Source organism: Dreissena polymorpha, chromosome 5, assembly GCF_020536995.1.
Source record: "Dreissena polymorpha isolate Duluth1 chromosome 5, UMN_Dpol_1.0, whole genome shotgun sequence".
Lineage (NCBI taxonomy): Eukaryota > Metazoa > Mollusca > Bivalvia > Myida > Dreissenidae > Dreissena > Dreissena polymorpha.
Window position 1 is genome coordinate 51,675,323 of NC_068359.1, and position 12,898 is coordinate 51,688,220.

At 38.8% G+C, this 12,898-nt stretch overlaps 1 protein-coding gene across 2 annotated transcripts in view; it reads right to left on the reverse strand.

The window, feature by feature from the left end:
* Positions 1-559: 559 nt before the first annotated feature.
* LOC127881977 (exocyst complex component 8-like) overlaps positions 560-12,898 on the reverse strand; it is a 156,227-nt gene continuing 143,888 nt past the window's right edge. For both annotated transcript variants that reach the window (XM_052430262.1, XM_052430261.1), the window contains exons 14-16: positions 4,153-4,255; positions 2,432-2,622; positions 560-815 (exon numbers count right to left, since the gene is read on the reverse strand). In XM_052430262.1, coding sequence (XP_052286222.1) covers positions 666-815; positions 2,432-2,622; positions 4,153-4,255 — 444 coding nt within the window. In that variant the 3' untranslated portion in view covers positions 560-665. The remainder of the gene's footprint in view (positions 816-2,431; positions 2,623-4,152; positions 4,256-12,898) is intronic.

Here is a 12,898-nt window from a genome sequence, read left to right on the forward strand (position 1 = left end):
CTTGCCAAACAGCGTAGACCCAGATGAGACGCCGCATGATGCAGCGTCTCATCTGGGTCTGCGCTGTTAGCTTAAAGGAATATTTGTAAGAAATATTCTAGATATACAAATAAATTTACTAGACATCCCTAATTTTGGAAAAAGATTTATCCAATTTAGAGGGATGGGAGAGTCCACTAGGCTTAAATGGAGTAATGCAGGTATAACTCAGCCCCAGCACTAAGTGCATAATTTCACCAACATTTTAGTTCCTTTTAAGGCTAATACTATATAGTAAATAGAAGAGATAAATATCGACTGATTTCCTGAACTGAAGCATACAAAGTACAGACATAAATAATTGGGTCTGTTATGTTTTGGTAAGCATAATTTCAGCTCAGTAACTACCGGCAGGTTTCATACAGTTTGCAAGGAAAATAATACTATCATGATAAAGTTAAAAGTAAAGTTCGTTATTTCTGCATCATTGCAATTGTGTTCAGGTAACCAAGTCTAACTTCATTTTCTACTTTACTTTTATGCATTAAGTGTTTTGTTAAGGTTACTAAATCTAACTTACTCTTCTACTTTGCAAGTCTATTAAGGACTAGATAGTTTTGTTATGTATAGCCCAAATGTCATTGGTCTATTTTTTTTTTCACTCAGTCTGAAATAGCCCAATTACACTATGAAACAAGAGACTTGAGTCTGCGGTACTCAGCATTGACGGCCACAAGTTGCGGTGGGAACAGAATGCTCTGGGTTTTGTACATATGCTCAATCTTTGACATCAACACCTCTAGAATGTACTGGGAATTCTTCAAGATAAACTTTTTCTGAAAAGAACAAATGTTGTATTTTAATTATCCCTTTACCACTTAGATACGTATTTAACCCTTTACCACTTAGATATATATTTTTGACGCATTTATAGCCACTTAGAAAGTTAAATTTAATTAAAAACCCTTCTTACTGGATTGAAGTTTTAAAGGCTTCATTTCCAGCCCTTAGATACTGTTGAGCAGCAAACAGCATAAAACCTGAACAGACTGCGAGTTACTCGCAGGCTGTTCTGGTTTTATGCTGTTTGCACATACCCATTTTCACTTCGCTTCTGAGTGGGAAAAGGTTAAGGAGATAATTGTGTTGAATCATTTACTGTACTAAATTACAACAATAATATGGCCATAGGCCTTAGGCCTTAAGTCGCTCACCTGAGACCTGAAGGAGCTTATCTGTTTTGGTCAGGGTTTTTTGCACTCCCACGTTACCCATGCGGCCACTTTTTTCAACCCACAATACCCTTTTTTGGACTTGACTGAGATACCATAAGAGCAACTAAGTTTGGCCTTGACTGAGATACTATTAGAGCAACAAAGTTTGGCCTTGACTGAGATACCATTAGAGCAACTAAGCTTCATATTGATCAGGTACAAAATGAAACTTCTACTAGTGTTCACAAGATTTAACTTAAGCCATATAAGGAGAATTGCAATGACCCTTGGGGGCCATGATGCTAAACCCATGGTAACAATGTTCAAACTCAGCAAAACATCATAATAATAAATGTTCTGAGCAAGTTATTTAGTGTTCACAGTGTTTCACAACAGCTATATCAGGAATATTGCCCCTCCCCTTGCAGCAATTATTATCAATGGAAAAGTACCTTTTATGAACTGGGCCAATATCATTAGTACAAATGTAAGCCACAAGCTTTATATAGAATGGGTATAAAATACACTTCTAGAGTGTTCATATGGTTTTACTACAAAGTCTAACTTTGCAGAGGTATTGCCAAGATAAACATTCCCACTAACTTTCATCCCAATTGGTTGATGAATATGACTTTTAGAATGCTATTTCTGTAATTTGGCTTGAAGACCTAGTCTTACTTGTTGATGACGAGTTTCTCAATCACAGCAAGTTTCACCAAAACTGAGCAGACACTTAGGCCTCTAGAGTGGTAACAAGGTATATGCTGATGACACATGACACCGACTGACCACAACAGCTTACCTTAATCATTTGAGCCTTATTCTTAGAAAAATGGGCTTGATGCATGAGGGTAAAGTGTCATCCCAGATTAGCTTGTGCAGTCCACACAGGCTTATCAGGGATGACACTTTCCGCCTAAAGTTGATTTTTGGTAAGGAGGGACTTCCTTGAAACCAAAAAGATCATAAAAGCGGAAAGTGTTGTCCCTGATTAGCCTGTGCTGACTGCACAGGCTAATCTGGGATGACACTTTATGCACATGCATTAAGCCAAGTTTTCTCAGAACGCGGCTCATTTTGTTCAGCCTAAATTATAATTCTACTAACATCCTGTTCAAAATTCTCCGAGATAAAAAAAAGACAAAATAAGAAAAATACAATTGCAAAATCCTTTTCTACTTACATCATTTTAAAACTTTTCAGAAATAAGTGAGAGATCAAAATACAATTGTACTCACATCATTTTTAAACTTCTCCGAGGCCAGAGAGACATCAAGATGGCGGACCTGCTCCGTGAAGACCAGTACTAGTGTCTCGGTAACAAGTGCCTCGCGCTCGCTCTTGTGGATGAGTAGCAGGGACTGGGCCAGAACCATGCATGTCTTGCAGAACTGGGTCGTGTTCAGTGTCAGGGATATGAAGCAGCCATCTGGAGGGGAAATATGGGCTTAAAAAGGGACCTTCAACCACGAAAAACGAAAAGAGAAAAGTTCTAAAATACCGTATTTTTTTACTGAAAATATGAAAACTTTACAATATTTCTCAAGTAATGTAATATACCAGTCGTGATATTTTAATCAAATTAAACAAATAATTGTTAAAAAATACCGTATTTTAAAACTTTTCTTTTTTTCGTCGTGGTTGACGGTACCTTTAACCACTTGGATACATAATTGACCGGTGCGTGGTTCCTTAGAAAGTTAAATTTAATTAAAGACCTTTCTTACTAGATTCAAGTTTTAAAGGCTTCAATTCTAACCCTGAGATACTGATGAGCAGAAAAACAGCATAAAACCTGAACAGACAGCGAGTTACTTGCAGGCTGTTCTGGTTTTATGGTGTCTGAAAATTGCCATTTTCACTTTGCTTCTGAGTGGGAAAGGGTTAATGTATGTGCGTAAAGTATCGTCCCAGATTAGTCTGGGCAATAATTCTGCGTAAAGCTGCCATTGTGATTATTATATCAAATCAACATGCCCTCTTTTTCAATCATGAAATCTTGAGATGTTGATTTCATGAGCAGGTAAAGCTGTCATACTCAAAGATATGTCACAATTATCCCTTTCCCACTCAGAAGTAAAGTGGAAATGTCTATGTGCAAACAGCACAAAACCAGATAAGCCTTCAAGTAACTCTCAGTCTGTTCAGGTTTTATGCTGTTTGCTGCTGACAAGTATCTAGAGCTTGGAAATGAAGCCTTCAAAACTTTAATCTAGTAAGAAAGGTATTTAATTAAATTGAACTTTCTTAGGGACTATAAATACGTCAAAATACGTATCTGAGTGTTTAACATGCGTATCTATGTTGTAAAGGGTTAAAAAGGTCAATCAGAGGAAAACTTGGATGTTTAGTGTTGCACAACATTTTAATTTAAGTATAAAATGGATACCTACATGCATGTCTACTTATAAATGTCTTAAACAGTATTAATAATTGTTTTGGCCTAATATGAGGATTAATGAGAGAAAGTACAAAACACCTATTGGGATATAGTATCACTCCATATTATGTAAGCTACACTGAAATTGTTTATTATTATTCATAAAACCATAGGATAATGCTTAGTACACACCAGCATATATAGTCAAATATATTAGCGAGATATTTATTTAAGTTACTTGCAGGCTGTTCTGGTTTTATGCTGGTTGCAAAAGCCATTTTCACTTTGCTTTTTATGGGTGAAAGGGTTAATAAATATTGCATAAAAGCAGAAAGTATTGTCCCTCATTTTCATATGGGGACTAAATAGGCAAATCTGGTAGGACAATATTCGCATATGCATTAAGCCCGATGTTTCAAGAACAAGGCTGGTATATGCTTGTATATTTAGTATTTATTGTGAATATTTAAAACCAAAAAATTATTATCTTAGTATAACTTACATAAAACAGAAGAAAGAATAGATGTCTGTTACTTTCTCTTACGATTCCTTGTAGTTATGACAATTATTACTCCATACTGTATACGCTGTCCCTGATGTCCAGTCCGACTGATGCCATGTCGTCTACATAACGGGAACACTCCGTCTCTGTGCCCAGATTTAATGGACGCCACTGATCTTCCTGCACATAACACCAAAATTTAATTATAAAATCAAAATTCTCATTATTAACCCTTTCCCTCTCAGAAAAAAAGAAAATGGAATGGCTATGTAACTCGCAGTCTGTTCAGGTTTTATGCTGTTTGCTGCTCATCAGTATCTAAGGGTTGGAAATGAAGCCTTTAAAACTTGAATCTAGTAAGAAAGTTCTTTAAATAAATTTATCTTTCTAAAGGACTAAAAATGCGTAAAAATACATATCTAAGTGGTCTCTAAGTTGTAAAGGGTTAAATATGTATCTAAGTGGTAAAGGGTTAAATACGTATCTAAGTGGTAAAGGGTTAAATAAAACACAATCAGATCCTATGGTAATTGAAAAGGAACAAACATGACAGCATATTTATACCATATGAGCTGTTTGCTGGAAAAATGGGGCTAAAAGCATGAGCGTTGCCAGGTGAAGTCCTAGCTTAGCCTGTGCAGTTAGCACAAGCTTATCAGGGACGACGCTTTATTCCTAAACCGAAATTTTTGTTGAGGAAAGACCTCCTTTAAACAAAAAACACCATATAGCAGACAGTATAGTTTCAGATCAGCCTACATGGACGCCACATGTATTCTGGTATGACACTTAACGCACCGTTATTTAGCCCAGTTTACCTACAGTAAGGTTCATATCCAATCAGTTACTCAGAAAATCTTAATTGACTAAACATGCACCCCATCTAACCCATATGATCCTGATGCTTCAATACTTACCCAAGCTTGGAACTTAATGGACTCTATTATCTGGTTTAACCTTTCTATGATAGCCTTCATGTTCAATACTTACCCTTGCTCTGAACTTAATGGACTCTATGATCTGGTGTCTGCTTTCTAGGATAGCCTTCATGTTCAATACTCACCCCAGCTCTGAACTTAATGGACTCTATGATCTGGTGTCTGCTTTCTATGATAGCCTTCATGTTCAATACTTACCCCAGCTCTGAACTTAATGGACTCTACGATCTGGTGTCTGCTTTCTAGGATAGTCTTCATGTTCAATACTTACCCTTGCTCTGAGCTTAATGGACTCTATGATCAGATGTCTGCTTTCTATGATAGCCTTCATGTTCAATACTTACCCTTGCTCTGAACTTAATGGACTCTATGATCTTATGTCAGCTTTCTAGGAAAGCCTTCATGTTCAGTACATGTACTTACCCAGCTCTGAACTTAATAGACTCTATGATCTGATGTCTGCTTTCTAGGATAGCCTTCATGTTCAATACTTACCCCAGCTCTGAACTTAATGGACTCTATGATCTGATGTCTGCTTTCTATGATAGCCTTCATGTTCAATACTTACCCTTGCTCTGAACTTAATTAACTCTACGATCTGATGTCTGCTTTCTAGGATAGCCTTCATGTTCAATACTAACCCTTGCTCTGAACTTATTTGACTCTATGATCTGATGTCAGCTTTCTAGGAAAGCCTTCATGTTCAATACTTACCCTTGCTCTGAACTTAATTAACTCTACGATCTGATGTCTTCTTTCTAGGATAGCCTTCATGTTCAATACTTACCCTTGCTCTGAACTTATTTGACTCTATGATCTGATGTAAGCTTTCTAGGAAAGCCTTCATGATCAGAACATGTACTTACCCCAGCTCTGAACTTAATGGACTCTATGATCTGATGTCTGCTTTCTAGGATAGCCTTCATGTTCAATACTTACCCCAGCTCTGAACTTAATGGACTCTACGATCTGATGTCTGCTTTCTAGGATAGCCTTCATGTTCAATACTTTCCCCAGCTCTGAACTTAATGGACTCTACGATCTGATGTCTGCTTTCTAGGATAGCCTTCATGTTCAATACTCACCCCAGCTCTGAACTTAATGGACTCTCCGATCTGATGTCTGCTTTCTAGGATAGTCTTCATGTTCAATACTTACCCCAGCTCTGAACTTAATGGACTCTACGATCTGATGTCTGCTTTCTAGGATAGCCTTCATGTTCAATACTTACCCCAGCTCTGAACTTAATGGACTCTATGATCTGATGTCTGCTTTCTATGATTGCCTTCATGTTCAATACTTACCCCAGCTCTGAACTTAATGAACTCTACGATCTGATGTCTGCTTTCTAGGATAGTCTTCATGTTCAATACTTACCCTTGCTCTGAACTAAATGGACTCTACGATCGGATGTCTGCTTTCTAGGATAGTCTTCATGTTCAATACTTACCCTTGCTCTGAACTTAATGGACTCTACGATCTGATGTCTGCTTTCTAGGATAGCCTTCATGTTCAATACTTACCCCAGCTCTGAACTTAATGGACTCTACGATCTGATGTCTGCTTTCTAGGATAGCCTTCATGTTCAATACTTACCCCAGCTCTGAACTTAATGAACTCTACGATCTGATGTCTGCTTTCTAGGATAGCCTTCATGTTCAATACTTACACCAGCTCTGAACTTAATGGACTCTACGATCTGATGTCTTCTTTCTAGGATAGCCTTCATGTTCAATACTTTCCCCAGCTCTGAACTTAATGGACTCTATGATCTGATGTCAGCTTTCTAGGAAAGCCTTCATGTTCAGTACATGTACTTACCCAGCTCTGAACTTAATAGACTCTATGCTCTGATGTCTGCTTTCTAGGATAGCCTTCATGTTCAATACTTACCCCAGCTCTGAACTTAATGGACTCTACGATCTGATGTCTGCTTTCTAGGATAGCCTTCATGTTCAATACTCACCCCAGCTCTGAACTTTATGGACTCTACGATCTGATGTCTTCTTTCTAGGATAGCCTTCATGTTCAATACTCACCCCAGCTCTGAACTGAATGGACTCTACGATATGATGTTTGCTTTCTAGGAAAGCCTTCATGTTCAATACTTTCCCCAGCTCTGAACTTAATGGACTCTATGATCTGATGTCTGCTTTCTATGATAGCCTTCAAGTATAATACTTACACGAGTTCTGAACTTAATGGACTCTATGATCTGATGTTTGCTTTCTATGATAGCCTTCATGTTCAATACTTACACCAGCTCTGAACTTAATGGACTCTATGATCTGATGTCTGCTTTCTATGTTAGCCTTCATGTTCAATACTCACCCCAGCTCTGAACTTAATGGACTCTACGATCTGATGTCTGCTTTCTATGATAGCCTTCATGTTCAATACTTACCCAAGCTCTGAACTTAATGGACTCTATAATCTGATGTCTGCTTTCTAGGATAGCCTTCATGTTCAATACTTACCCTAGCTCTGAACTTAATGGACTCTATGATCTGGTGTCTGCTTTCTAGGATAGCCTTCATGTTCAATACTTATCCCTGCTCTGAACTTAATGGACTCTACGGATCTGATGTCTGCTTTCTATGATAGCCTTCATGTTCAATACTTACCCCAGCTCTGAACTTAATGGACTCTATGATCTGATGTCTTCTTTCTATGATAGCCTTCATGTTCAATACTTACCCCAGCTCTGAACTTAATGGACTCTACGATCTGATGTTTGCTTTCTAGGAAAGCCTTCATGTTCAATACTTACACCAGCTCTGAACTTAATGGACTCTATGATCTGATGTCTGCTTTCTATGTTAGCCTTCATGTTCAATACTCACCCCAGCTCTGAACTTAATGGACTCTACGATCTGATGTCTGCTTTCTATGATAGCCTTCATGTTCAATACTTACCCAAGCTCTGAACTTAATGGACTCTATGATCTGATGTCTGCTTTCTAGGAAAGCCTTCATGTTCAATACTTACCCTAGCTCTGAACTTAATGGACTCTATGATCTGGTGTCTGCTTTCTAGGATAGCCTTCATGTTCAATACTTACCCCTGCTCTGAACTTAATGGACTCTACGGATCTGATGTCTGCTTTCTATGATAGCCTTCATGTTCAATACTTACCCCAGCTCTGAACTTAATGGACTCTACGATCTGGTGTCTGCTTTCTAGGATAGCCTTCATGTTCAATACTTACCCTTGCTCTGAACTTAATGGACTCTATGATCAGATGTCTGCTTTCTATGATAGCCTTCATGTTCAATACTTACCCTTGCTCTGAACTTAATGGACTCTATGATCTTATGTCAGCTTTCTAGGAAAGCCTTCATGTTCAGTACATGTACTTACCCAGCTCTGAACTTAATAGACTCTATGATCTGATGTCTGCTTTCTAGGATAGCCTTCATGTTCAATACTTACCCCAGCTCTGAACTTAATGGACTCTATGATCTGATGTCTGCTTTCTATGATAGCCTTCATGTTCAATACTTACCCTTGCTCTGAACTTAATTAACTCTACGATCTGATGTCTGCTTTCTAGGATAGCCTTCATGTTCAATACTAACCCTTGCTCTGAACTTATTTGACTCTATGATCTGATGTCAGCTTTCTAGGAAAGCCTTCATGTTCAATACTTACCCTTGCTCTGAACTTAATTAACTCTACGATCTGATGTCTTCTTTCTAGGATAGCCTTCATGTTCAATACTTACCCTTGCTCTGAACTTATTTGACTCTATGATCTGATGTAAGCTTTCTAGGAAAGCCTTCATGATCAGAACATGTACTTACCCCAGCTCTGAACTTAATGGACTCTATGATCTGATGTCTGCTTTCTAGGATAGCCTTCATGTTCAATACTTACCCCAGCTCTGAACTTAATGGACTCTACGATCTGATGTCTGCTTTCTAGGATAGCCTTCATGTTCAATACTTTCCCCAGCTCTGAACTTAATGGACTCTACGATCTGATGTCTGCTTTCTAGGATAGCCTTCATGTTCAATACTCACCCCAGCTCTGAACTTAATGGACTCTCCGATCTGATGTCTGCTTTCTAGGATAGTCTTCATGTTCAATACTTACCCCAGCTCTGAACTTAATGGACTCTACGATCTGATGTCTGCTTTCTAGGATAGCCTTCATGTTCAATACTTACCCCAGCTCTGAACTTAATGGACTCTATGATCTGATGTCTGCTTTCTATGATTGCCTTCATGTTCAATACTTACCCCAGCTCTGAACTTAATGAACTCTACGATCTGATGTCTGCTTTCTAGGATAGTCTTCATGTTCAATACTTACCCTTGCTCTGAACTTAATGGACTCTACGATCTGATGTCTGCTTTCTAGGATAGTCTTCATGTTCAATACTTACCCTTGCTCTGAACTTAATGGACTCTACGATCTGATGTCTGCTTTCTAGGATAGCCTTCATGTTCAATACTTACCCCAGCTCTGAACTTAATGGACTCTACGATCTGATGTCTGCTTTATAGGATAGCCTTCATGTTCAATACTTACCCCAGCTCTGAACTTAATGAACTCTACGATCTGATGTCTGCTTTCTAGGATAGCCTTCATGTGCAATACTTACACCAGCTCTGAACTTAATGGACTCTACGATCTGATGTCTTCTTTCTAGGATAGCCTTCATGTTCAATACTTTCCCCAGCTCTGAACTTAATGGACTCTATGATCTGATGTCAGCTTTCTAGGAAAGCCTTCATGTTCAGTACATGTACTTACCCAGCTCTGAACTTAATAGACTCTATGCTCTGATGTCTGCTTTCTAGGATAGCCTTCATGTTCAATACTTACCCCAGCTCTGAACTTAATGGACTCTACGATCTGATGTCTGCTTTCTAGGATAGCCTTCATGTTCAATACTCACCCCAGCTCTGAACTTTATGGACTCTACGATCTGATGTCTTCTTTCTAGGATAGCCTTCATGTTCAATACTCACCCCAGCTCTGAACTGAATGGACTCTACGATATGATGTTTGCTTTCTAGGAAAGCCTTCATGTTCAATACTTTCCCCAGCTCTGAACTTAATGGACTCTATGATCTGATGTCTGCTTTCTATGATAGCCTTCAAGTATAATACTTACACGAGTTCTGAACTTAATGGACTCTATGATCTGATGTTTGCTTTCTATGATAGCCTTCATGTTCAATACTTACACCAGCTCTGAACTTAATGGACTCTATGATCTGATGTCTGCTTTCTATGTTAGCCTTCATGTTCAATACTCACCCCAGCTCTGAACTTAATGGACTCTACGATCTGATGTCTGCTTTCTATGATAGCCTTCATGTTCAATACTTACCCAAGCTCTGAACTTAATGGACTCTATAATCTGATGTCTGCTTTCTAGGATAGCCTTCATGTTCAATACTTACCCTAGCTCTGAACTTAATGGACTCTATGATCTGGTGTCTGCTTTCTAGGATAGCCTTCATGTTCAATACTTATCCCTGCTCTGAACTTAATGGACTCTACGGATCTGATGTCTGCTTTCTATGATAGCCTTCATGTTCAATACTTACCCCAGCTCTGAACTTAATGGACTCTATGATCTGATGTCTTCTTTCTATGATAGCCTTCATGTTCAATACTTACCCCAGCTCTGAACTTAATGGACTCTACGATCTGATGTTTGCTTTCTAGGAAAGCCTTCATGTTCAATACTTTCCCCAGCTCTGAACTTAATGGACTCTATGATCTGATGTCTGCTTTCTATGATAGCCTTCATGTTCAATACTTACACGAGCTCTGAACTTAATGGACTCTATGATCTGATGTTTGCTTTCTATGATAGCCTTCATGTTCAATACTTACACCAGCTCTGAACTTAATGGACTCTATGATCTGATGTCTGCTTTCTATTTTAGCCTTCATGTTCAATACTCACCCCAGCTCTGAACTTAATGGACTCTACGATCTGATGTCTGCTTTCTATGATAGCCTTCATGTTCAATACTTACCCAAGCTCTGAACTTAATGGACTCTATGATCTGATGTCTGCTTTCTAGGAAAGCCTTCATGTTCAATACTTACCCTAGCTCTGAACTTAATGGACTCTATGATCTGGTGTCTGCTTTCTAGGATAGCCTTCATGTTCAATACTTACCCCTGCTCTGAACTTAATGGACTCTACGGATCTGATGTCTGCTTTCTATGATAGCCTTCATGTTCAATACTTACCCCTGCTCTGAACTTAATGGACTCTACGATCTGGTGTCTGCTTTCTAGGATAGCCTTCATGTTCAATACTTACCCTTGCTCTGAACTTAATGGACTCTATGATCTGATGTCTGCTTTCTATGATAGCCTTCATGTTCAATACTTACCCTTGCTCTGAACTTAATGGACTCTACGATCTGGTGTCTGCTTTCTAGGATAGCCTTCATGTTCAATACTTACCCTTGCTCTGAATTTAATGGACTCTATAATCTGGTGTCTGCTTTCTATGATAGCCTTCATGTTCAATACTTACCCTTGCTCTGAACTTAATGGACTCTATGATCTGATGTCTGCTTTCTATGATAGCCTTCATGTTCAATACTTACCCTTGCTCTGAACTTAATGAACTCTACGATCTGATGTCTGCTTTCTAGGATAGCCTTCATGTTCAATACTTACCCTTGCTCTGAACTTATTTGACTCTATGATCTGATGTCAGCTTTCTAGGAAAGCCTTCATGATCAGTACATGTACTTACCCCAGCTCTGAACTTAATGCACTCTATGATCTGATGTCTGCTTTCTAGGATAGCCTTCATGTTCAATACTCACCCCAGCTCTGAACTTAACGGACTCTACGATCTGATGTCTTCTTTCTAGGATAGCCTTCATGTTCAATACTCACCCCAGCTCTGAACTTAATGGACTCTACTATCTGATGTCTGCTTTCTATGATTGCCTTCATGTTCAATACTTACCCAAGCTCTGAACTTAATGGACTCTATAATCTGATTTCTGCTTTCTAGGATAGCCTTCATGTTCAATACTTACCCTAGCTCTGAACTTAATGGACTCTATGATCTGGTGTCTGCTTTCTAGGATAGCCTTCATGTTCAATACTTACCACTGCTCTGAACTTAATGGACTCTACGGATCTGATGTCTGCTTTCTATGATAGCCTTCATGTTCAATACTTACCCCAGCTCTGAACATAATGGACTCAATGATCTGATGTCTTCTTTCTATGATAGCTTTCATGTTCAATACTTACCCCAGCTCTGAACTTAATGGACTCGTCGATCTGATGTTTGCTTTCTAGGAAAGCCTTCATGTTCAATACTTTCCCCAGCTCTGAACTTAATGGACTCTATGATCTGATGTCTGCTTTCTATGATAGCCTTCATGTTCAATACTTACACGAGCTCTGATCTTAATGGACTCTATGATCTGTTGTTTGCTTTCTATGATAGCCTTCATGTTCAATACTTACACCAGCTCTGAACTTAATGAACTCTACGATCTGATGTCTGCTTTCTAGGATAGCCTTCATGTTCAATACTTACCCTTGCTCTGAACTTATTTGACTCTATGATCTGATGTCAGCTTTCTAGGAAAGCCTTCATGATCAGAACATGTACTTACCCCAGCTCTGAACTTAATGGACTCTATGATCTGATGTCTGCTTTCTAGGATAGCCTTCATGTTCAATACTTACCCCAGCTCTGAACTTAATGGACTCTACGATCTGATGTCTGCTTTCTAGGATAGCCTTCATGTTCAATACTCACCCCAGCTCTGAACTTAACGTACTCTACGATCTGATGTCTTCTTTCTAGGATAGCCTTCATGTTCAATACTCACCCCAGCTCTGAACTTAATGGACTCTACGATCTGATGTCTGCTTTCT